General features: G+C 48.5%; 1 protein-coding gene across 7 annotated transcripts in view; it reads left to right on the forward strand.

Moving 5' to 3' along the window:
- The window catches only part of IFT43 (intraflagellar transport 43), a 54,639-nt gene extending 40,924 nt beyond the window's left edge, over positions 1 to 13,715 (forward strand). For 3 of the 7 annotated variants that reach the window (XM_009675671.2, XM_068946629.1, XM_068946634.1), the window contains exons 7-10: positions 7,214 to 7,286; positions 8,739 to 8,814; positions 9,176 to 9,238; positions 10,038 to 10,374. In XM_009675671.2, the coding sequence (XP_009673966.2) occupies positions 7,214 to 7,286; positions 8,739 to 8,814; positions 9,176 to 9,238; positions 10,038 to 10,148 (323 nt within the window). In that variant the 3' untranslated portion in view covers positions 10,149 to 10,374. Of the gene's footprint in view, positions 1 to 7,213; positions 7,287 to 8,738; positions 8,815 to 9,095; positions 9,239 to 10,037 lie in introns of all 7 variants that reach the window. The other 4 variants (XM_068946630.1, XM_068946631.1, XM_068946632.1 and 1 more) reach the window with 2 other exon arrangements.
- The last annotated feature ends 10,169 nt before the right edge of the window (positions 13,716 to 23,884 follow it).

Genomic DNA, 23,884 nt, shown 5'->3' on the forward strand with positions numbered 1-23,884 from the left:
CCTGAGTGCACTTCAGCAGGGGATGACTGCAAAGGAAAAGGCAACTCTTCCTTTGAAAAGAGGAAAACAGATGTTACAGGAAAGTAAGGCAGGCGCAGTGGTCTGCCAGGGGTCTGTTGGAAAGGCTAGTAGGTGTGTAACCACTGTAGATGCTGATTATTTCAGGAATATGTTGGACCCCAGGTCCTGAGCCTGGCCTCCAGTCTGTCCTATTTTCTGCTGTTAGTGAAAAGCCTATGTATTAAAAGGTTCCTCCTCTTTAGAGTCATAAGCATCTGGTCTTGCTTCTTGCACAATACAAGCCATAGATACTGCCTGTTGAACCCCCGCGCTGAGGCGAGTGACTCATCGGACATGGCTGTCCTGGCTGCATAGCAGCACTGTGTATCTCTCCTCATGCTTCCCAGGAGTTGAAGCTGGTCAAACGCTTTGTGTCAGCAGCTGCCCTGGGACGTAGCAAATGTGTCTGACTCTTGTCCCTGCCAAGCTCTCAGGTGAGGAGGAAGCCCTACCATTCCAAGCAGCCTGTGAAGGCACAACACTGTTGCAGCATGTAGGGTGTCTCATGGACCATCCAGCCTTCCAGCCAGTCCTCCATCTAGCTGAAAGTATCATCAGAGCTTGGGTAGCTGAAGAAAGAATCATTTCATCTGGTTCCCCTTCAGTATGCATCTGTAAAGCAAGGTTGGAGGGTTCAGTACTGAGTCTGCTTCATAACCTCCCCTAGATCCTGTGACACCTGCCCACTGGGTGACTTTTTCCATCATTTTGCCTGGGTTGTGCTGTTACCATTCACTTCTGAAGGGGGTGCTTTGGGACGTGGCCAGTCAAGTTATCTTCAGCTTGTCTCAGCTTTCAAGGCAGTGCCATAGCAGCTGCAGTACTGCCCTGCTCTCCACCCCACTGTTTTCATCCTCCCTGCCTGCTAATCAGGCAGGTACACCGCTCAGCATCAGCCTAGGGCAATTTCAATCAGGGAAAGGTATCCCTATGAAAGTAATGTCCAAGCATCCAAAGAAGTGTTCTTTATCTTCTCCATTCGCCTGCTGCTCTCACAAGAAAGCTTCCAAGAGGCTTCAGGCTTGTTTGTGTGTTCAGCAGAAGCTGTCTGTGTCCCTTGTTCCTTATGGTTTTTTGAAGATTTTTTTTTTTTGCCTGTTGCTTTCTACTTTTTTCTTTTCTTTTTTTTTTTTAATTCTCTATTTTTGTACTTAGAGAGAAAAATTATTTATTGCATTGAGATGTGCTAATTAAAGCCATTTTCTGGTATTTGGTTACTGAAGTGTTTGATGTCTCTCTGACAAGACCATGAAATGCGCAGAGTGTCCACAGGGACGGAATTTGCTGAACACGGTGCTTTGTAAATGAGGGGACACAGTGTCGCAGCAGCTCATGAATATGAAACGCCCATGATGCTACCTCAGTGGACTTGGGAACACAGATGAATCCTGTCATGTGCTAAATGAGACCAATTTCTTTCACTTAACTTCATCTTCAATCAGACCTTCTTCCATTTGCCTGTTTAAAATTCCCCAAACGTGATGCACAAGGTAACAGCATTCAGTAAAACAAAGTTTTGCAGCAGCAGAGAAATAGTAATTATCTCAGTGTTGCATTTTATGAGCTAGCAAGTTAAACTAAAGTTAGTTTCATTCTTATGCCTTTTTAATAGGCTGGGCTGCCAACCCCAGAAAGCACTACTGTCTTTGTGTTTGCAGGATATCATGGTATATGAACAGGGAGGACAACAAAGTCCCCACTGCAAGAATGTCCGTTCTGAACTGGCCATTGAAACTGTTGCCCAGTTGTGGGAAGCGAATCAGCCTAAGGGAGAAGGGGTCACTCTTTTGGGTGTCAGGGCTTTGACTCAATGATTCTTAAGGGTGCTCAGTGAAAAGGTGACAGCTGTACTGCTGAATAAGCGTAGGCCTGACCGAGGACGTGGTTTCTAGATCTGGCTCTGCTACTGATCTACTGTCTGACCTTGTACAGTTTATGTCTGTCCCCACTAATTGTGCTTTCTTGTCTCCAGCAGAGAACTTGTTAGTTCTCTGGGGCTAGGACCAGATCTTACTGTGAGCTTGCAGCATTTCAAGGGACCCAGCCTGTAGGTGTTGCTGTAATACAAATAATATTAGATCAAGAATCAGCTCTACCTGGGAGGGGAAGTGCAACTCAGCACCTTACAGGAGCAACTGGGCTGTAAGGTGGTGCAGGTTCTTCTACCTCCTGCTCGCTGCTTTCCATGGCTCTTTCCCTTGGATGTCAGTAAGTTATTTGGCTAAGAGGCAGAAAGGGTGATCATGATGGTCACTGAATGCATTCTAACATGGTCACATAAAGCCCTGTTTTGTTTATGATTTAAGAACTGCTGTTCCTTGCTTACCGTTCAGCTACCCAGATTGTAGCACAGGTTACTGTCGGTCTCTCCCTTCCATCTTTTCCTCCTACCATCCACACACTTCTGCCTTACGCCGTGTCCTGCCATAACTTAGCTATGAGGGTATTTTTGCATGTGAGCACTGCCTAGTTCAGTCCAGTTATTGTAATAAAAATACTGTTCTTAATTATATGCTTGGACTCAGATGTTCTGAGACAGTCAGTCTGGTGCAGTATATTACAACTCCTCTGTTAATCAACGCTTGGTAGTCATGTCTCTTACCCCACTATAACCCCACTGTAAATGAGTGCATAGACACGCTCAGTTTGATGTCATTCTTTGATAGTTCTCTCTTGTTCACCATGGTTTGAGAGATGGCGGGGAGTCTGCAATGGTCATCTAGCATGTGGTGCTCCCTCAGTATTTTCCATCTCTACCATGTATAGTTTCTGAAGCCAACATCTTGTTTCTTTCTGGGCTGACTTGGGTTGAGAAAGCCATGGGGAAGGGCTTTGTATTACTCTTTGTTCCCAGTCATTGTGGGCAATAAAGAGAAGCCTCATCCATTCCTCTTTAAGGTCTCTGTATGCACTGAGTTTTCACATCCTCCCCATCTTCTATTGCATATACTCATCTGTTCTCTTTTCTGCTTGAAAACACTCTCTGAGGTATGTCTACCTGTTCTCTCTTCTCTTCAGCCAAAATGAAAGTAGGATGCTCCCTCTTGGAGGGAGAGTGAGTGCTGTTTTTAGGAGCACTCACTCTGGGAATGTTATCTGCCATATGAAATGGAGGTTCAGAGGAGTTCTGTCTAGCGGAGACTGACTGAAGGAGGCTGCGATGGTTACAGTAACCTATTGTACAATGCTCAGAGGCCAGCTGGGAGACTAGCATTGGCAAGATGGTTTGTACCCAATTTGTCCCCCTTTTTATGTTTTTATTGTTCAGGTTTTATTTACTTGTTTGTTCAAATTTATTTAACAGATAGTTTCTTACTGTCATTATCATCATCAGTTTGTTCTAATTTTCAAACTTTGGAGAGAAGGATGTGAAAATGCGAGAAGAAATGCTGGAGCAGCAAGGTATTCATGTTGCTTCAAAGATTTGCCTACAGTGTTTGATTGATATTGGTTGATATTAAAGGCAATATAGAAGCTGCTCTCTCTTCCAAAATGCAGCCAACTTCAAAAAAAAAAAAAAAGAAAGAAAGTAAAAAGGCTAAAGCTCGTAAAGCTAGATTGCAGAGAATCACTTTTGTTTCCAGGTTTTGAAGCTACCCCTTCTTCTCATCTGAAAGACATTGGCATGTTGTAATGCACAGGCCATTTGTTCACTTCATTGCAGTAACCTTGTATCTGTAAAGGTGCTTCTTTTTGCACACAGGCAACTTCTTAACATATAGGTACATTATGAAGTCATTTATAGCATTTACCTACAAAGACCCCGAATTCAGACAGTAGAGCCAGGACAGTAAAGAATGTGTCAGGATGCTGCGTCCAAAACACAGGCTTAACAGTTTGATGGGGCATGATCTGAAAGCTGCACACCCGATAGGAGGGGGAAAAATGGGTCACACAGAGTAGAAGTGTAGTACACAGAATGGGAGTTTGTAAAGTAACATTGCTAGATGAAGCTAAAACAATTTCCAGCTGTATGTTTATGAGTGCTGCAATATGGGATTGGGAGGACATGGTCCTGTGAACCTTTCTGCAAGTACTAACTACATAATGTTATGTAAGTAGTCTCACTGCAGCTAATGGGAATATTCAAAGTAAAGCATGTGCCTACGTTCTTGCAGCACTACAAACCATGTGGTTCTTCTCCCTACAGTTGACAAAGCGCCGTGACTTGGCAGTGTTAGCACAGCTTACTGGAATAAAAAGATGTAAATTCTAAGAAGAGCAACAAAAATTATTAGGGGGCTGGAGCGAGGGGAAAGGTTGGCTACCTGGTGGTAGCCACCTTACAAATTTTCAAAGGGTGTAAAAAGAGAGAAAGGAGAGACATTGTGGAGAGATGGCATCATGGAAATTGGCAGAAGGAAGAAGAAATTATGAGTAACAAGTGAAATAAAGAACGAAATATATTTCAGGGCTGATTTGTCACTAATAGCAATCAGCCTGGGGACCTTATATTTTCTTAAAATTTTGGATATTTTTGTTCTGCTTCCCATCAGTCTCTCACAGTCCTAAAGGGCATTGCCTCTGCCTAGAAATGGACAAAATTATCCACACTTTGCGGTAAGAACAGTCATGCACTGGCCTTTGTTGGAGGGGCTGGCAGGAGCCCCCAGAGCATTTCCAGCTCTTCTGTCTGAAATATTTTCAAAGCTCCTATAAAATACAGGAGCCTTGAATTTCTTTTGGAGAGAATTTCTACGTGATAGCCTCTGTTTTTCTAATACAGAGTAGAGGTAATGCTCTGCAAGGGGTTTGGGAATATCTCCATGGAATTCAATGGCAATGAGATAAAATCAGTGCTGGCAAGTCCAGCAGCAGGATGTTGTTAGTAGTCCTCTTTGGGAACCTGCAAAGTGAAAGGTAGATCATTGATCTGGGCCCTAAGTGTGCAATTTTTTCTAGAGCAAAAAGAAATCAACAAAAGCCTGAGGGAACTAGGAAGAGGAAGCCTCAGGAGCTGCAGCCAAAATGAGCACCAAGTGAAGGAATTGAATTTGCTGCAAACACCTTGAACATCCCTGCTGTCAAAAGGGAATAAGGACCTTCTCCTGTGATAGGGAATCTTGCTCAGTGGGTGAGAGTAGCCCTATTCCCAGGTAGTTCTTCATTTAGTTTTGTTTGTTGAGCAACACTTACAGTCTCCTGCTGTAAAGGATAAATTAGCTAAGCAGTGATTAGACAGTTTCTCATTTCCATGCTAGCTTGCAAGGACCTAGCTGGGCACCTCTGCACAGCGTTTGTCCTCTTAGACCAGCCTCACCAGTCTGTTCTCTCCTTGATCTTTGCTGCTTATATACAGGGACTTGCGCCCACGTTGTCACTGAGCAGCTTTTATGATCTCCCTCCCCAGGTCAGTCTCTCCTTCCATGAAGTTGCTTTTGTCCCATAATTGCGTTTTGTTACAAGCTTCGCCAAGAGCTGGGAGCCCGTGCAAGGAAGAGCCCGTGGGATAGCAGCTTCAACTGTGTTCTGTCCTGACAAGCAGATGGGGGGAGATCTGTCCCCCACACACACAGTGATACAGGGGTGAGGCATTTCTTGCGCATGCTTCCTCCATCTAAGGGACAGATTAGGGGCCAGTTTCCCTTTAAACGTCTTTGGGAAGTTTGCTGTCTTCAGAATGGCTGGGGAGCTAAAAGGCACAGCTCTGCTGAGATCGTCCAAGCTGTCACTGCCTTTCACTTTGGCCTGATGCTCGCCGCAGCCTCTGTCCCACTCAGCCCTTCCGCCAGGCAGCCAATTAGCGAGAAATCCCACTGTGTGGCTAGCTCTGAACAGCCACCTCGCCAAGGCCCGCCTGACCTATGCCCTGCTGCAGCTGGGCGAAGGCTGCCTCCTGCACTTGGGGCCAGGGAGCCTGGGCGATGTGGAGTGAACTTGGGGCAGGAGAGGGCAGCTGAGAGCCTGCGCGGCTCTGACAGCCGGATGAGGGGGCCTTTCAGGAAGACCCTTCCCAGAGCCCTGAGTGCCACAGGTGGGAACATCTCTCCAGCTCCTGAATATTCATCTCAGCCTGGGCTGCAAAACTAGGCAAAGTTAAGCCCAGCCGGCTGCTGTGGTGCAACAGTAACATGGCTGTGCTGCTTACAGAGCCAGGAGCAGCCTGCTCGCTCCGGCTCCTAAGAGGCCGCCTTGTCCAGACATTGTGTGAGTGGTAGCTCTCCTCAGAGCTGAGCCACCAGTTTCTCCATGGTCTGGGGACTCAGGGTCTCTGGAGAGCCTTTGTGGCTTTGAGTCTTTAAAGCAGCTCTGTGCTGATGTATTCTCTCCTTGTTTTGCTCCTCTAGTTACTTTGCCTTCCCTTGCTCTCTCCCTTTTTGCTCCCACTGTTTGCCAAAGTGACACAGGGCTTCATCTATTCAGGACGTTGTCTGGTCTTCTCTGAGCCTTGCTGTTCTAGCAGGACTCGGTATGCACCTAAGTTTTTCTGCTTGCCTCCTTTCTTGTCTCCTCTTGCTTCCTTTTCAAGCAGAATAAGTATAGTCCCTGTGCTGGGAACACCTAGAGGATACACGTGTGACCTGTATCAACCATTCCATGTTCACACTGGAAATCATGAAAAGATTTATGACATTATAACTAGATGCATCTTCCCCAATCTTTGTATCTGCCAGACCACCAGCATTTCTGTCTTAGCTATCAGGAAGGTCACAGACCTCTGCACAGTCTGAGACCCAGCCAGCAGCTCCTTCAGCATGTAGTTTTATAGTTTAAACTCTTCCCAGATTCTCTCCCTTTCTACATTTCATTTCTAACAAAGTCTATATGACTGGACTGAGCAAGTGATTCTGCATCTCATAGGAAGCAAATTCTTGCCCAGTCTTGGAACGATGGCAAGTAGGCAGCAGGTTTGAGTGCAGCTGGTGTCTTTCAGCTTCAAGGTTGTGTTCAAATGCACAATCCATGGCTATTGAGTCCTGCCCAGCACAAATTTGCTCCTCTTGTCAGATTTATTTTGACCTCGAGCTTCAAAGCTTTATTGCCTTGTTTTAATATTAAACAGCATATTTTAATCATTGCTAAATAAATCTGCTGTATTTTCCTGCACTAAGGAACAGGCTGTTTCACATCTATGAAGCATGGGAATCTTTATGTCTAGTGAGGGGAGTGGACAACATTCCCCACTTACTGCTGCTGCCTTCTCCTGTTGCAGACATTCCCGTGATCCCTGACTTGGAGGAAGTCCAGGAGGAAGATCTGGCTATGCAAGTGGCAGCTCCCCCCAGGTAAGAGCACTGCCAGGTGCTCTTGAGGCTCTTATCCGCAGCATAAAATGTGGAATGGCTGCTGAAATTAAACTCCATCTTATCCTGTGCTCTGTGGATGTCAGTGGCTGTCCCATTCAGCAGCATTTGATGCTGTGTGTTGGGATAGTGAGGCTCCAAGTCGAACAGTGCAAACTTGTTGTTTCCTGTTACACAGAGAAAGCAATTACTGTGTATTCTCTCTCCAAATGCAATAACTACTTTAGAAAAACACGTTTGATGTTGCAAAATCAAACCCTCAAAAGTTAGGAATTGCTTGATTTAAGGTTGCCTGTATAACCTCAAATGCCTCCAGTACACATGTATTATCACACACACTTTGATTTCACGGTCCTAGGCTGCTTTGCCCTCCACAGGATGTCCTCCTTACTCAACTGCCTAGTTAATTTGCAAAGTACAATCCTGTTGTTTGAAGGTGTTATCAGAACAGTCTTGGGGTTAGCTCAAAGGAGACCATCAGATTAAAAAAAATGAAATACTTGGGGGTTTTATCTTAAAAGCATCAGGACAGTCTATTCTCCCCTGTTGGGCCTACTGCCAAGATTACAGACTGGGATTTCTCTCAACTTTTATTTGGAGAGGTGGGATATCTTACTCTAGACCTCTTATAGGTATGGAGTAGGTATTGTCATTGAATAGCTGTTAACAAAAATAAATGACATTTATGGTAGTAAATTAAAAATTACTTTCTCTCACCAGAGTTCATTTCTGTTTTCTATCTTTTTTTTAATCCCCTCTGTTATTCCTGTATGCATTGTCTCTCTGCAATAGAAAAGACAAGTAGTTTTCACAGACAAACATAAACAGAAATGAAATTAATATAGGTCTTCTCCATAGCATTACATCACCTGTAAAGGAAAAGATGGCGTAACAGTATAATACCACTCCCTGCCCCTTTGAAGGCTACCTTTTAGAAATTGTATTTGATAGCTGTGACCCTGCTCAGACAGGGAAATCACAAACTCCCTACTATTTTGCAGCTTGTATGATGGGGCTATCAGGGCCTGCTTTACTTCCAAGCTAGGAGAGTGATTTGGTCTGTTATGTGCTTGGGTATGTCTATATATAGAGTTGGGGCTGTTTGGCTGTTTACCATGTTCCTGGGTTTTTTTCTGGCCCTTGAAGCTAGCCTGTGGATATTATCTGTGGGGTGCTGGTTTCTCTGAGGGAGGCAGTTGTCCCTCCACATCAGCAAGAGGCTTATTCCTATTTTTATGCATGTACAGAACCTGGCATGCAGATTTATGTGTCAATGGCTATTCATTTGTTGAATGAGATGTGCTCCTGTATCGGGCCTCCTGAGGGTGATGTGGACGCTCACGATGGGTGTCCCCAGACTCCTGTTCTCACCGCCTTTCTCAGATGTGCTCCCACCCTTAACTAGGTTTATGTCTTGCCCCTTTCTGGTTACAGTGTCCAGGTGAACAGAGTGCTGACTTACCATGACCTGGACAAAGATCTTATGAAGTATGCTGCCTTTCAGACTCTGGTAAGTGGCTGTTGCTGTGGGTAACTGATATTACTTCCTCTCCTTCCAGTCTCCCGTCACCCTTCACAGTGATTTTCAGCTACAGAAAATACACAGTCTTGTTATCCAGACATCCTCTAGGCTGCCTGCACATCTGTTCCTCTCTGCACTGGGGCTTGCATTCTTGTTTGTGCTTGTAAATCGTATGGGTATAATATCTGTTGCTCAGGTGAGGCTCCTATTGCTGTCCTGGACAAGGCATATGCCCCTTATGAGGCTAAATGTAGTCTCTGTATCTCTAGCAACAGTGTCCTGGTGAAATGACATCATCCTTCCTCTGTGTCTGGCCTGCTGAAGTAAAATTGTGGTTGTGCGTTCACAGGATGGAGAGGTTGACCTGAAGCTTCTCACCAAAGTTTTGGCTCCAGAGCAAGAACTAAGAGAGGTGAGTCTGTCTTTTGTGGAAACACCGAGAAGCTGCTTATGTTTCTCAGACTGTGTTTGGAATGTAGGCCTTTGTCAGAGGGGTGGAGGAGAGAGGGGTGAGGAGAAGCCTGTGAAGAGGGCTTTGTTGAGTTGAAGGAGGTCTTATTTCCCCAGCAGATTATTTTAAAGTATTTACAGGGCTTTCTCTGTGTGAGAGTATGGCATCACTCTGACTGGCCTCCTTCTGTATGAAACAGATCGGTGCAGAAACAGTGCTCTGTCGTATATTGTCTTTTGATAGCTACCATTAGCTCCAGGTGGTTCTGCAGGGTGGTACAGAAGGACAAAAGGAGAAAGCATTTGGGGTTAAGGCAGAGGAATATTCTAAAAGAAGACAGAAAAATCTCAGTACAACCGGGCAGGCAGGAGCTTAAGACTGGAAGCAAAGGATTTCTGCAACTCAGAATTACAGATGCCTCAGTAGAAGAGTAGAAGGGTGGAAGGTTTTTGTGGCTCCTCCTTATGCCCTGCTTGTGAGTATTTAAGATTAATGAGTATCAAAAAAATCTTCTTTATTGACTTTGAGAACATGAATAATTCTGTCAAAATCTTTAAATTGTAGCAGAGATTCAAATTTGATTCTCTCTAGGATTCTTATTGCTGCCAAGAGAATCTGGGACTTGGAGCCCCTTCCCTGGCATGGGCAACTGCCATCTAGCCTCTCCCTTTGCTCTTTAACTTGAATATTTAGCAGCATTCAGAGATGTCTGGGTGTCATCAGTAACATTTCAGCATGTTTGTCTCTTTTCTCTTGATAGGATGATGTCAGCTGGGATTGGGACCATCTCTTCACAGAGGTGTCCTCAGAACTAGTGACTGAGTGGGACCTGGGACAGTCTGAGAGAGAGGACCACCTCAGTCTGCCCTAGAGCACTGGCACACAAGCCATCTCCTCGTACACACATCCCCTGTAAATAATTTAGCACTTTAATTTTCTATTCACATGTTTGTATTTGAAAATTTATTTCAGACATGGAAATAAATATAAGCTTCATAGGAAGACTGGCTCGGGTATTGGGGTGTTTTGTAATCAGAGCCTTCGTTCTCAAAAGAGATTAAGAATTCCAAGCACAATAAAATACTTACTTATGAACAGTCACTTCCACCTCACTAGCACCTTTACAAATAACTGCAACAATCAGTCTTTCTTCTACTGAAATGCAACCCGTCTGGGGTGGACCATCTCACAAATGAGTAGGATGACTGTGGCTTTCATTGATGGCTATCAGAGGAGCTTAGGGTGATAGGATTTTTTTGGCCTAGGATGTCAAGATTATCATCTTCCTCACAACAGATGCCATGAGTTGTCAGGATATCCATTTTTACATCTTGTCCAGCGGCAAAGTTTTGCCTACAGCCTACAGCCATCCCTGCTACTTTAACCTCTCCCCTGGAACATTACCTCTGTATTGACTCAGAGGAAACAGCATCACCTATTAAACTGCCAACACCATTTCTTATGGCACCTCTTTTTCCCCTTGAGGTCTCCCAGCTAAGTACTGACCAAGCCTAACCCTGCTTAGCTTTTGCAATCAGATGAGATCACAGCCTGAGCTGAGATAGCTTCAGGCAATAGGTAGTTTGCAAAGAAAATGCTGTTTATTCCACATATGTGAAGGAATGAAGCCTGCTGCTCTGAAACACGATAACTCCCTGGTGGGTGTTTCCTTGGAACCAAGAAACCCACTCTCATTGTCACCTAAAGAAAAATCCATTTAGATGTTTAATTCCTTGTCCCCATAGAACTATAGTCATTATTTGCAGGAAACAGCAATATGAGTTCTAAGCCAATATCCTTCAAAGCCTTGCCCACTGGAGAATCTTGCTATACTTCTGGATGGCAGTGCAGGTGCTAGGAAGGAGGCGCTTGTTTAGTAGGTCTAATGGAGCACTGCGTTCTCACTCGTGCTGAGAGCAGGACAGGTCAAGTAACTCACTATGAATTCAGTACTTTGCAAAATAGACCCTTCCCAGAGCCCTGAGTACCACAGGTGGGAACATCTCTCCAGCTCCTGAATATTCATCTCAGCCTGGGCTGCAAAACTAGGCAAAGTTAAGCAAAATTTCCGCTCAGGATTGACAGGCAAGGAATTCTTCCAGCAAGAGAGAAGCACTTGCATGCCAGTGTGTGTGTGTGTGTGGGGGGGGGGGGGTGTCACCAAAATAAGGTGAGGCTGATATGTCTCAAGAAGATGCTAAGTTTTGTAAAAATAAAAAATCTCCCTTATAACTGGAAAAGTAGGTGAGAGAGAAATCTTGGGAAATCTTTGAGCAGAGACACCTGTTTTGGTAGGAACAGAAACTTCCCAGCTAAGCCAGCATCTGTGACATCTATGGTGTTTGACCAAGGAGAATTTAGGGCATTCCTACATCCCAGGAAAAAAACCAAAGCAAAACGTCTTTCATTAGAATTCAGCAAACTAAAGTAGTTCAATAAATTAGACAAAACCAGCAAGCCAGTGTGAGAGGAAAAGAAGAGTGAAAGGAAGAGGGAATAGGACATAGATTTACTCAGTTCATCCCTCAGAGATCACAGAGAAAGGAGAGACTCTGTCCTCTAAATTATAAACTGTAGGACCTTCCAGGTCTCTCCTTTCTACTTGAGGTGAGACTGCCCTCCCCTCTAAGCTGCTTGCTGGTATTGCCATATTCAGTGCTATCTGCTTCCAGCGAGATTGTAACCTCTTTGAAGCATAAAGCAAACACCTGTTTCTGCACCCTGAGAATGAGAGGGCAAACTTTAGTAGTTGCAGGAGTGGCCCAACGTAGATAACAAGTATCCTCCACTGAAGTTTGGATCTTTGCACCAAGCCCCTACCAGCAATGTACTGTCCTCTTACTCAGTCAGTGCTGCGCTTGCCTCCAGTTTGTTGAAAAGGAGGGCAAGAAAACAACATGAGCAGAAAAGAAAATGGGGCCAACAGATGAGACTGCCCTTCTCCCTTCAGCCAAGCTCACAAAGCATAAGAGGCCTTGCACTTCTGGGTCACCTCATAAAACCACTCAGTTACCCAGTGGAAATCAGCTAGCTTTCAATGACCACAAAAGCTGAAGATGTCCTGGCCTCGGGCACAAGAGTGGGTGAGCTATGAATCCAATTTTTCTGGCTGCCCAGCCTGAGATTTGGGCTGTGGTATGTGGCATATTACGTGTTTAGTTTACTTTAGAGCTTTGGGGAGGTGGCACTGCTGGCCACCTGCAGCCTTAAGAGCGGAAAACTCCGTAGTGTTTAGGACTGTATCCTTTGATGTAGGCTGTGTGGGCCCTCCGTGCAGGGGTTGTACCAAGCCTATTGGTGTTCCAGCAGCAGTATGTGTTGCCCAGACAACCCTGGGGCTCTCTGCAGGAAGGCTTCCAGTGCCATCGTCTGCCTCCAAGAGCTTCTCTGATCTTCCTGGGTGGGAGAGCACTCCTGCCTGGCTCCCATCCCAGCAGGGAGAAGTGTAGCTGGACTGTGCAATGGTGCTCAGACCCACAGAGGCCGTGTGAGCCCTTCAGGAGCTGAGAGGAGGAAGAAAAGCACCTCTTGAAACAGGAGCAGGAAGGACATTGGAGCCCCAGAGATCCTCCTGGAGATGGTGAGAGGCAGGAATGTGTGAAGGCTTGGGGAGAGCTGCTCGAGACAGGGTATGGGGAGGAGGGAGCCAGGAGCAATAGCTGGGTTTGTGGGAGCCACACAGTGGGAGCAGGGGAGAGGTGAATGATTTGGTAACAGAGAAGGTAAAGGTAAAACTTGGAGAGGAGTGAGGTGAGAGCAAGTGCTGGTGAAGAGGCAGGAGAGAACAGAGCAGAGCACAAGAAAAGGATAGTGGGATTTGCGTGAGGCATTTGCTGATGTGCTGTGGCCTCTTTATGCTGCAAGAGCTGCTCTAAAGCTGCCAAAAATCTCCCAGAGGAGTGTGCTGGGGGCTGAGTGCTATCAACCCCCCTGCTCTGCCTTGGGGTCCTGATCGGGTGGGCTCTGGGGTAGGAGGCAAGCATGTGTGAGCCAGGCCTGTGCCTGGGCTGGAACCCTTGGGATCCCAGCAGATACCTGTGCAGAGTTTGAGTGGAGCTTGAAAAAAAATCACCAACTTATCTATTTTAAGGCAAGAAGAAGTGGCTTTTTTCATTTAGTCTGGCCTACTGTAATACAGCCTGGAGCAAAGTCCAGTGAAATGTGACTGAGCTGTGCCTGTCTTTCTAAAAGACAACCAGTATGTATGAAAGTCTTCCCTGGTTAGTTATACCAACAGTTAACTGCCCTTATGGTCCAAAATCTGCTTTATTTCTAGAGTCAGTTTTTGAGTTTCATCTTCAATATTTCCTGAGCCTGCTTATGCATTGACCTTCCCAGTTATACCATGCTGTCAGACATTTTCTCCTTGCTTCAGTATTTATGTGGACTGTGGTCAAATTGTCTCTTTAATTTCCTTCAATAAACTTAACAGATTTGAGACTTGTTTCTATTTCTTTTCTGTCCCTCCCCAGTTGGAGGTGAGATGTCTGGCTTCTGGCCTTTCTCCAGCAAGCGGTCCCCACCCACCCTCCTTTCGCAGTCATGCTTTTTGGTTGCAATGCTGGGAAGGTGACTGAGACCTGTCACTTCTCCTCACTTAGGTCCTAGCGCTCTCAGAGGAGAATCTCCTCGTGCTATTCTCCCCATTGGAAGGAAACTAGGAGGTACTTGTGCAAGCGCAGGCCAGCTTGTGGGTCTTGATGCACTAGTGTGGGCTGGCTGCAACAAAGCTGCCTTGGGCGTTTGCATCTCTGAAAAGTCCCATGGGAAGAGTGTGCAAAGGAAGACGTAGCAGGTGTCAATTTTTTCTTGTAGCCTATGTAGGTGTAGCTCTGGCTGCTTCTCATGTGAGGTGAGGAGTGACAGCAGTTCTCAGCACAGAGTACCCTGCTCCAGGGAACTAGACTCAGCCCTCAGGGCTGTGTCTAGCTGAGGAATAGGCAATAATCCTGTTTTTATCATCTTCAGCGGGAGATTCACTATGGTTCACACATCCTGATGAATAACGCTGCCCAGCCACCTTGGGAGGCTTGTCAGGGTCGTTGGACATGTACTACAGAGGGGGAAAACTGAAGTGCAGGGTTGTGCCTAGGGCCACACTGCAAATGTGTGGGAGAATCAGGATTAGAAACCAGGAGCCTCAAGCTCTGGATTCAAACACGGAGACCACATACCCGGCGAGTATTTCCCATCTTCAATGTGAAGATAGTAATTCAGTGTCGAGAGTGCGTATCCTGTGGGCTGTTCTGCCTGGCGCATACATTGCTGAACCGCTTTGTTGGTGGAGATGCCTTACTAGAGTACAGTTTGTTTGGTGGGGGGAGGAATGAGATATTGTGGCAGAGACCACATATGCAGCTCTGGAAAAAAATGTGGAAAATAAAAGCTGAGAAAAAGCTCGACCCAGCAACTTTCTATTAAAGAGCCTGCCTGCCAGCCAGGAGCCTCTTAAAGGGACTCTGGCTGGCTGTTTTATTAAGTGTGACAAAGTGATGGGAGGTTGTGGTGGGGGGGGGAGCTCCTATGTTAATAAGTTGGAAAGGCATTGCCGTTCCTCTCGCTGGAGCATCTCAGGGAAAGTGGAATTAATTCATGGCATATGCTCCCAGCATCTGCTGCAGTGACCTGGAGTGGCAGGAGCGCAGAGCGAGGGAGCGCGAGCCAGAGCTCGTATTCCCTGGCCCTCGCTGGGGCCTCGCTCCCCGCCTGCCTGTGGCTGAGTGCGGCGGGGGAGGCACGGCCCCTGCGGCTGAGCGCGTGTCGAGGTGCTCACCCTGTCTGCCTGCTGGGGGTTGGTGGGGATGTGGCAGCATGTGGAGCTCAGGCTTTCTGAAGAAGGAGAAATGCTCTACACTTGGGAGGGATAAAGATGTTTGAATAGGTTTTTGCCCCAAGCAACCTTAATCCCCCCCCGCCCCGCCACAGCCAAGTATACCCCTCCTCAGCCATCTGACATGCTCTGTGGGCTGCTGTGAGACTCTTTGACTCCTCATTCTCCTTCTTCCTTTTTTCCCACCACTGTTGAGTATCTCCAGAGGACAGAGGTTGAATTTGCTGTTAGGTGTCATTTCCTTCTCTGCAAAAAAGGCTCCCTGGAATTAGCCTTCCACATTGCATTTCCCCTCCACCAGCCTGCACTGCAGACTTGGGGATCAATCCAGCCAGTACAGGTGGGTGCATGCCTTGGTTCCTGGCTGGAGAGGTCTCCGCATGTGCTTTGTGCTTTGCATCTGCACTTTCCCAAGGGAAAGGGCACCGGGAGGCAACCCTCCACTGGGTGGTCTTTCCTTGGCACGTCCTGTCACCTTTCTGCACAGCTCCCTGGGATGCGTGATGCTTTCCTGGCCGGGAGTGCAGCTGGAGGGCGCCAGGAGCGAGGTGGTGCGGTGGGCGAGCTCCAGGCGAGGCGGAGATGCCCCATGCTGCTTCTCTGCTCTCAGCAGCTCCTCTCACTTGTGCTCCTTTTCAAAACTTGGCATCCCAACGCCGGGCCCTATGAGGGATGTGCTGAGACTGTGCAATATGGGCAGCCTCATTTTTTCCCCTAATTTCTTTCCCCTCTCCTCACTTATGCCCCAGATCCTAAACTTAAATCTCTCGGGAGGAGAACTACTCCCAGTAAAAGCTGTTGCTGTGCAGGAGGGAACTGCCTGTCCTTGAAGTTTTACCACCTGCATCTCAGGCCTGGTTTCTGCATAGTCTCACCCACCAACTGCCCTGGCAAGACCAGTCCTCCTTGGGGCGGTGCTCTCTCCAAGGCAGGCACTCCTTGGGGCTGTAGCTGCGGCCCGGGAAGCATCCTGATCGATTCAATCACGAACACTGCATGCAGAAGTCCAGAGCTGCTGAGCCCTTTCATCTGTTTGCTGCAGTCCCTGGGTGGGAGGAGACCTCTCCTCCACAGCGATGCAGCCGGCCTCCCCGGTGCCGGAGGAACTCTGGGCTGCCGGCCCTCTTATCGGCCTCCATCTCCTGTCACTTTCAGGACCACTTCATTATCCTTTTATTATCCCTTTTCTCCCGCTTATCGTTATTAATAATCACACTGGATTGTCTGGAGTGCTGACAGCTGCCCCTTGTCTATTCTTTCTGTCTATTTTAATCCTGCCTGCTTATCTGGAATAAACCTGATCCTTTTTCTTTTAATTAAAGACATTTGGTCAGCCAGCCCCTCCCCTTGCAGAGATAGGACTGATCACGCCAGTGATATGCAGCAAGCAGGAAAAGGGGCAGATTACCGGGTGACAGTGTTTTCCACAGCCTGAGGATATAGGATGTCGGAATAGGGGCTGGGAGTGGGTAAAGTGCTTGTGTGAGGAGAAGACTTCTGCTGCGCAGTGTGGGGAGCTGCAGGGTGCTCCGCTCTCCAGATCGCTCAGTCTGACCCACCGTATTGGTGTGGGGTTGTGCCGCTGCCTCCGCGCTGCAAGCGAGAGGCACGATGGCAGCAGAGGCAGGGGAGCCCTGCTCGCTCCTCTCTGCGTAGCTCGGGTTGCAATAGCAATGCCAGGCTCAGAGGCTCTTTGGGTGGCCATGCCTGGGGCTGCTGGGCTCCCGGCAGTGCCGCTGGGTCACTGTGCTGCCCCTTGCAGTAGTGATGAGCATGAACACAGCGGGATGGATTGCAGGGGCACTTTGCACTTGCAGCGCCTACACGGGTACATGTGCTACATGCGCAGCCCCTACACAGAGCTTGCTCCTCAGCACTTTCTAATGCTGCCAAGAGATGCTAGTGGCAAGTTTCACAGTGCCGCTCCCGCATTGCAGTCCCACCCTTGTTACTTCCTGGGGCCACAGCTCTAGTTCTAGTCTCCGAAAAATGCCTTGCCAGGCAATTCACTTGAGCTGAAATATTTGTGTTGTCTTAAGGGACAGGTCACTTGAGGAAGGGCTGTGCAAATAGGCTGGGGAAAAATTGTTGTGCTAATTCACGCTTTTATGAACCCATAAACTCAAATCTGCATTCATTGCAATCTGTAAAGTGACTGGAGTGTGGGCTGAAATGCTTAGAAAGTGTTAATCAGGGGTCCGTAACAAAGCAAAATGCTCTGAAGTGCAGCAGGAGTTTGGCCATAAGCAGCAGGAGTATTCAACCTTAGCACTAAAAACGCATATTCTTTAGTTCCCGAACAGTTCATTTCAGATGCACAAGTTGCAGTGTTGACTGAATGTGTCTGTACTGCTGCTACCTCTAGAGAATGGCGACTGGCTCAGATTTGTAGGGCTCTTTCACCCCTGAGAGGCTGCAGGCCCATGAAGGGTACAGGGCAAAATTTCCTGATGCTCAAATGAGAGTGTAGCTCTAAAATCCTGTCAAGCAGACCACACCAGTTTCTGTCCCAGTGCCTCTGCTGCTTTTCAGGGTTTCAGCTGACTGGGATGAATGTTAACGTGCATCTCAGCTGTTGTTTAGGGAGCTGCCACGATGCAAACCTATGTGTATGGCTTAGCAGATCCTTTAAAGCATGTGATTCTATAAAAATCACAGACCACAACTGTACATGGTAACATTTATGCTGTTGCTTCCATGTAAAATTTCCTGTTATTTGCAGAAAATATTTTCCCCTACTTTTCTTCCACTCAGAGATGGAAGATAAAGTACAGAGTTTGGTTCTTTTATTTCCAGTTATTGATAGCAGACAATGAATGATTGTTACTTAATGTTGAACAAAATTTCTGAAAGATGAGAAAATGCAGAGTTCGGTGGTCTGAACTGAATCACTAATAGCTGATCAGAGCTTTTATTGTCTGATCATGCTCCTTCAGCAAAAATCACCCCCCCCCTTCAGATCCAAGCAAGGAAAATTCTCAAGATGGTTTTGGCCATGAAATGACTAGGGATACCTTTTTTGGTGCTGTGAGATATTTTGAATCAGCCAAAAAAGATGGACTTACTATCCATGCGATGGGCTGAAGTCTTGCTTTAATCATTACTCTGATCAGCAAACTACCCACAAAGCCAGAAAAGCACCTTGGGAAATTGCCAGAGAATTTGGTCCAAGTTAAGCAGCCTTCTAAGTGCTTTGAGTTCCAGAGCCAAATTGGAGTTAAGCATGTGGCTCCCCACGGCCTGCAGGGTTATGTGTACAGATGGCTGTACGGCTTGGTGAATCAATCCAGTAAATGGATGATAACACTTCAGGGTCATGTAGATACACCTGAGCTAGTTCAAAGCTAGCCCAAATAGCAAACTCAATCTAACCTAGAGGGATGCGAAGCAGCCTGGCTTTGCCCATGCTGAGTGCCATGACTCACCTTCTTCTGGGTGCTGAACAAGCTCATTTGAAGCCATCTCTGATATTGCTCCACCATATTGCTCTGTGTCCTACAAAGTTATTCCTTCTTGCTTCCTTGCCTTTTAAACCCACGGTGCCTGAAACTTAAAACCCTGTCTGTCCCCTTGTAAAAGGGTTCAGATGGTCCTCATTTCACACATGGGGAACAGAGTCACAGACTGACCATGCACCGTCTCTCTGGTCCCACAGTGAGACTGTGACACAGCTAGGAATTGAACCAGCTCCGCCCCCGGACATACAGCCAGTGTCTCAGCCATATTACTGCACTAACTAACTGAAGCGATGTACAAGGCTAGTGTATTTACATTTTTTTTGATTTTCAGCCAAAAGCTGGTTGGTTTCAGGCTATAGAGCTCTTTCCAGATTTTCAAATACAGAAAGTAAAACTTCATAATCTCTATAAAAAAAAGCACCTTCCCCAGGAATAGTACAGCACACTGCCCAGCTGGTAGTCCCCCACTGGGGGGGGGGTGGGGTGGGGGAACCATAATCATCTCCTGCAAAAACAGCTTCTTACCATTAGCCTACTCCCCTCCTCCCAGAAGTACTCAGGGAAAGGGATGAGTTTTCCGTGTACCAAACTCTTTCCAGTGCAAACTCTGCAAGCCCAAATCTGACAGGCTCTTCAGCCTGGTACTGTCTCTCTCCACAGTGTCCAAAGAACTGAGCTCTTCTGCTGAGCTCAGCCCCAGCAGGGCCACATCGTTCTCAGAGCAGGAATGGGAAATCCTTTCCATGCTGAGGGATGTACAGAAAGGCTGTCAGAAAAGCCTTTGGTGTGCCACACAGTAGTACGTGTCTTAAGATTATCCAAGATTTTTGTTTCTTTTTCAAGTTACATGAGAGTCAAGTGCCTTTAACAAAATTGTGGGACCTATCTGTCCCAGGGCTGTAGGCCCTTGACATGGGGTCCCCCAGTCCTAACCCACTTAGTGCCTGATCAGGTGGGACTGGTTGCGGCGCAAAGTCTGTGACAGCTTCTCGTGAGGTGAGGCAGGCACAGAGAGAGCTTTGTAGGACACCCGTGGCTTGCGTGACATGCAGTCGAGTATGTCCAGTCCTGAGAATAACGTTCAGCATGGTCTGAGTCACATTAGGCAAATGGGCCTCGAATATGTGCGTGCCTGTGAGTGTGTTTTTGTCTAAAACACTCGTCTTTATCTTGTCAGAAAAAAAAAAAAATGGGTCTTTTGACTTAGGTAGAGGGGGTGTGTGTCTGGGTCGTACTGGATGCACACCTTTTCTTGGTCGGGGGTGTCTGCATACCATGTAGGACAGCCCTGTATCTCACCCGCTCAGCGGGTTCTGTCCGGATGGGTCTAGGGAGCCAGTTTTCTGTCTGTGTAAGGTGCATATGCGCCAGCAATGGCTGAGGAAGTATTTATGGCAATTAAAATGTTTTGCCTGGGAGCTGTTTTGGGGCTTTTTTGAAGTGAGGATTTTCAGACTTCAAGGTGTTAACAGCCCCTCTAAACGGTTTTGTTTTTTAATTGCAGCAAATGACTGTGGAGCCATTAAACATTCGCCTCTCTGCAGTTGTTTCTAAGCCCTTTCAGTCCTTCTTCTATTTATTCTGTTTAATTCAGTCAGGTAGCTTCGGGGCACTGAAGATCAATACTTTACTTTGATAGAAAAGAGTCAGGTTTGAAACATAGAGATAAAACTGACACATTTTGTATAAATTTAATTAAAAATGCACCTTTAGTGGCTTGTTGCAAGCACAAAGCCAGCCCTCCATCCAGCTATCTCTCTGTCTCTCCCTCTGTCTCTCTCTTCCCTTTCTTGTTCCTAACAGGAAGATCTCTGAATCTGCCTCGCCAACAAAGCGCCTCGTTTCATGGGTTTTTTTTGTCTTGAAAGTTTCGCACTGAGGGAGCGGGATGGAAGGGCTGTGAAATTCTAAGCAGCCCTTCTGCTCTCTCCCTGGGCCGCTCCGTTTGGTGGCGGCGGCGGCAGCGGTGGTGGCGGCTGGGGGGACGGCAGAGGAGCCAGCTCCCCGGTGGCGGGGGAGGAGGAGGCCGACGAGGCAAAATGATTTTTTTTTTTAAAACCCAGCAGATTGGACACCCTGGGGCACTTTCCATGTGGTTCTGTAGCTTCTCTCCACCCCCCACCCCCCCGCTTCTTGCTTTGTTAAAGGGAGAATTATGTTTCTGACTACACGCGCATCCCAGATCCCACTAGGATAGCGCTGGCCACAAGGCAGCATCTTTACTCTCCCCCTCCTTCTCCCCCCTCCCGCTCCGACCCCCCCTCATTTCTTCCCTCTCCCTCTTTCCCTAACCCGGCTGCCAGCGAGGACATTTGTCTTGTGTTTTATAATCTGGCCCCTTCACCCCCTTCCCCTGCACGTCTCTCTCTCGCTCTTTCTCAATCCTGTTTGGCTCGGTTCATTTTTCACTTGAGTGCCTTTCCTCCCCGGCTCCCCTCCGCGCCGGCCTCCCGCCGCTCAACACCGATAAAACACGCGCAACACAGGTAGAACAAGGTGCCAGGGCTCAGCGTGACAAACGGCTCACACACCGCTCCGTAGCTGCCGCCGTAAATCACCCCCGGGGCCCCGCCGGGGCCGGGGCCAGCGCGGGGGCTGCCGGCCGCAGCAGCGCGGCTCCCGGGGCGCCCCGCGGCCCCCGACGAGGCGCCCGCCCGGGGGGGACTGGGAAGCCCCGCCACCGCCGCCGGGAGCCACCTCTCCGGCCGCTGCCGGTGGGGGCTGTCGGGCTCCATGTCCTGGCCCCGCGGCAGGCCCCGGCGCAGCTGGCTGGAAAGCGGGTCAGGCAGCAAGGGGGTGCGAAGCACCTTCCCGACCTGCAAGCCACCTACTTAAGTCCTGATTTTTGGCCAAGAGTCCCAGGACCCGCTTGACGCAAGCTCTGGGAGGGTTTTGAAGCTGGAGGGGAGCATCTCTCCGAGGGTCCCTCTGCTGCCCGGGGCTGGAGCTGGGCTGGCAGCTGCCTGCAGGGCCCGGGCACCGGGACCCCGCCGGGGCGCTCCCTGCGCCCTGCCGAGCCAGCAGCGGCACGCCAGCCCCCTGCCCCTTGCTGGGGGCCTTCCCTGCGATATACCGACTCTGCCGGCTGGCCGGGGCCGTGCCTGCCAGGTTTGCCGTGGCTGCGCGTCCTCACGGCCCTCGCTGTACGGATCGCAGCCGCGCTCGCGTGCCGCGCGCACGTGCTCCAACACAGGAGGGCACAGAGAGCCCCCAGCCAAAGAAAACTAAGCCACGTGGGGAGGAACAGGCAAGGGGAAAAAGAAAAAGCAAGTTAACGTAAATGTGAAGCGCACCTCATCAGCTGGTGGTATCTGTGGTCGGCTTCGGTGTGGGTCTCCAGAAACGCCACAGAGAGCAGCGGCTTTAAAGGGCAACGCAGCCCGGGGAACTGGTTGGTACCTGATGGGTGGGGTGAGAAAGGAGAGCAACGGGCAATAGAGCAGGTATCGTTGGTGAAGACTGGAGGAAAAGAAAAGAGCAGGCCTGGAAGATGAGAACAGCTCGAGGCTCACGCACAAGCGAGGTGAGCTCGTGGAGGGGGCTGAAGGGCAAAGAGGCAAAGCCAGACCTACTGGAGACGCAGCATCAAAACCTAGCTTGGATGATTAGGGCAAAAGAGAGGAGGTGACTGACTCGCTGGCTGTGGGTCTGGGCGATGCTGGGGAGGGGGCGACCGTCAGTGGGTCACACTTGGCCAGCGACCAGCAGGAGGCAGAGCGCGGGCTCATAGCCACTGCCGCGGGGAGCGCTGGCGGCCACTGCCCACCACTGTGCTCCCTCATTTCCCCTGTGTTTGACTTTCGCTGTCAAAACTGCAGTCACTGTGCGTTTTGCATGAGAACCAGAGGACGCTGGAGGTGCTGGAGCTGCTGGTTTTGGAACAAAATGCACTCAGTCGGGCACCTGACCCACTGAGTCTTAAGTAACTGCCAACTTCAGTAAGTGTGTATGTCTCCTGCTACCAGTTTCATGTGGCTATGGGATTCGTCTTCACTTCTCCCTGTGCAAATTTGCACCAGTAATATATGTAGCATTTCCTACCTTCCCGCCTAGAGGAGGCTGCATTTCAGCTGCAAGTCAGAAGAGCGTATTTTGTAAGGTGTTAAGCGCTTTAGAGTGCCAATGTAAAAGAAAAATACTCGTCTTGCATTGCCGTGCCCCAGCCCTTATTGGCAGCTCTGCTCTGCAGTCCTGGCTGCTTGACTTTACTAGTAGTGAAAGCACAGAGCTTTTTTGCTAAGCTAAGACATGATGGGGTTAACTCAGTCTGTCAGTCTGTCTGCATAGTATTGGCTGGAACATCAGTTAAAGTCCTTCTGAGTGATTCGCGGAGGTGAGTGCTGAGGGCTGGTTTCTTGGGGACTTCTCGGCGAAAGAGTGTGTGCAGTACACAGTACACCACTGCGTAGAGACAACTCCCGGGTCTTCTGCCTTTAATCACAGCAAACGAAAGTTTCTAAACAGGCGGAAGATGCCAGGCTTTTGTGTTCTGCCACCAGAGCTGTCTCCGCGCTGCCTTCAGTGCCGGTAATTGCAGACAGAAGTCGCTTTGTGTTAAAATGGCAGCGATAATTGAAACGGAATTCAGAATCAGGACCCTGCAGGCAGCGCTTGGTGAAAGAAGAAATAAAGATCGTTTGGGTCACATCTTTTGTAATTTGCGTTTAATAATCGTACCAGGAGGTACATACAAAGGGAGAGGAGACATGAGAGGCAGCCTGCTCCCCCTCCTCACACGTGCTCTGCCTCACAGCTTTCCTGCGGAGACAGGGAGCCTGGTGGGACCCCGCATGCGTCGGGTGTCGTGGGGCGGCAGCAGGGCTGGCCAGCGCCAAGGCATAGCAGCTCCATGCTCCCGGTGAGGCCAGGTCAGCATGGCATGCTGCAGCCAGGAGAGAATGACTCCCCTGCTCCATGTTAAACTGGATGCTCCAGTTCTGTTTTTATGGTTTAGATGAGGATTTATAGGCCCAGGTGCTGGCTCGTACTCGGTGGGTCTGGCTAAGTACTGAGGATTGGAGGGCTTCTCTGAGTTTCTGTTTGAAATGGGCTCCCTTTGGTATCCTTCCATGGGCTTCTGTGGTTATGCCTATATAAGTAAATCGAAGCAGCATGTCATGGCTCATGTTGAAAGGACCAAAACCTCTTCCACCACCAAACAAGGAGGCCTCATCCGTTCTGCTTATGGGGAGCAGTCCATAGCTTACGATCCCCTCACAAATCACAGCTGGGCACTGCCTGGGAGAGCAGGAGCTGGCAAGGGCCAGCACCCTACCAGAGCCTGCTTGTGTTTACAGAGTGCCAGTGCTACAGCCTGTG

Source organism: Struthio camelus, chromosome 5, assembly GCF_040807025.1.
Source record: "Struthio camelus isolate bStrCam1 chromosome 5, bStrCam1.hap1, whole genome shotgun sequence".
In the NCBI taxonomy this organism is placed as follows: Eukaryota; Metazoa; Chordata; class Aves; order Struthioniformes; family Struthionidae; genus Struthio; species Struthio camelus.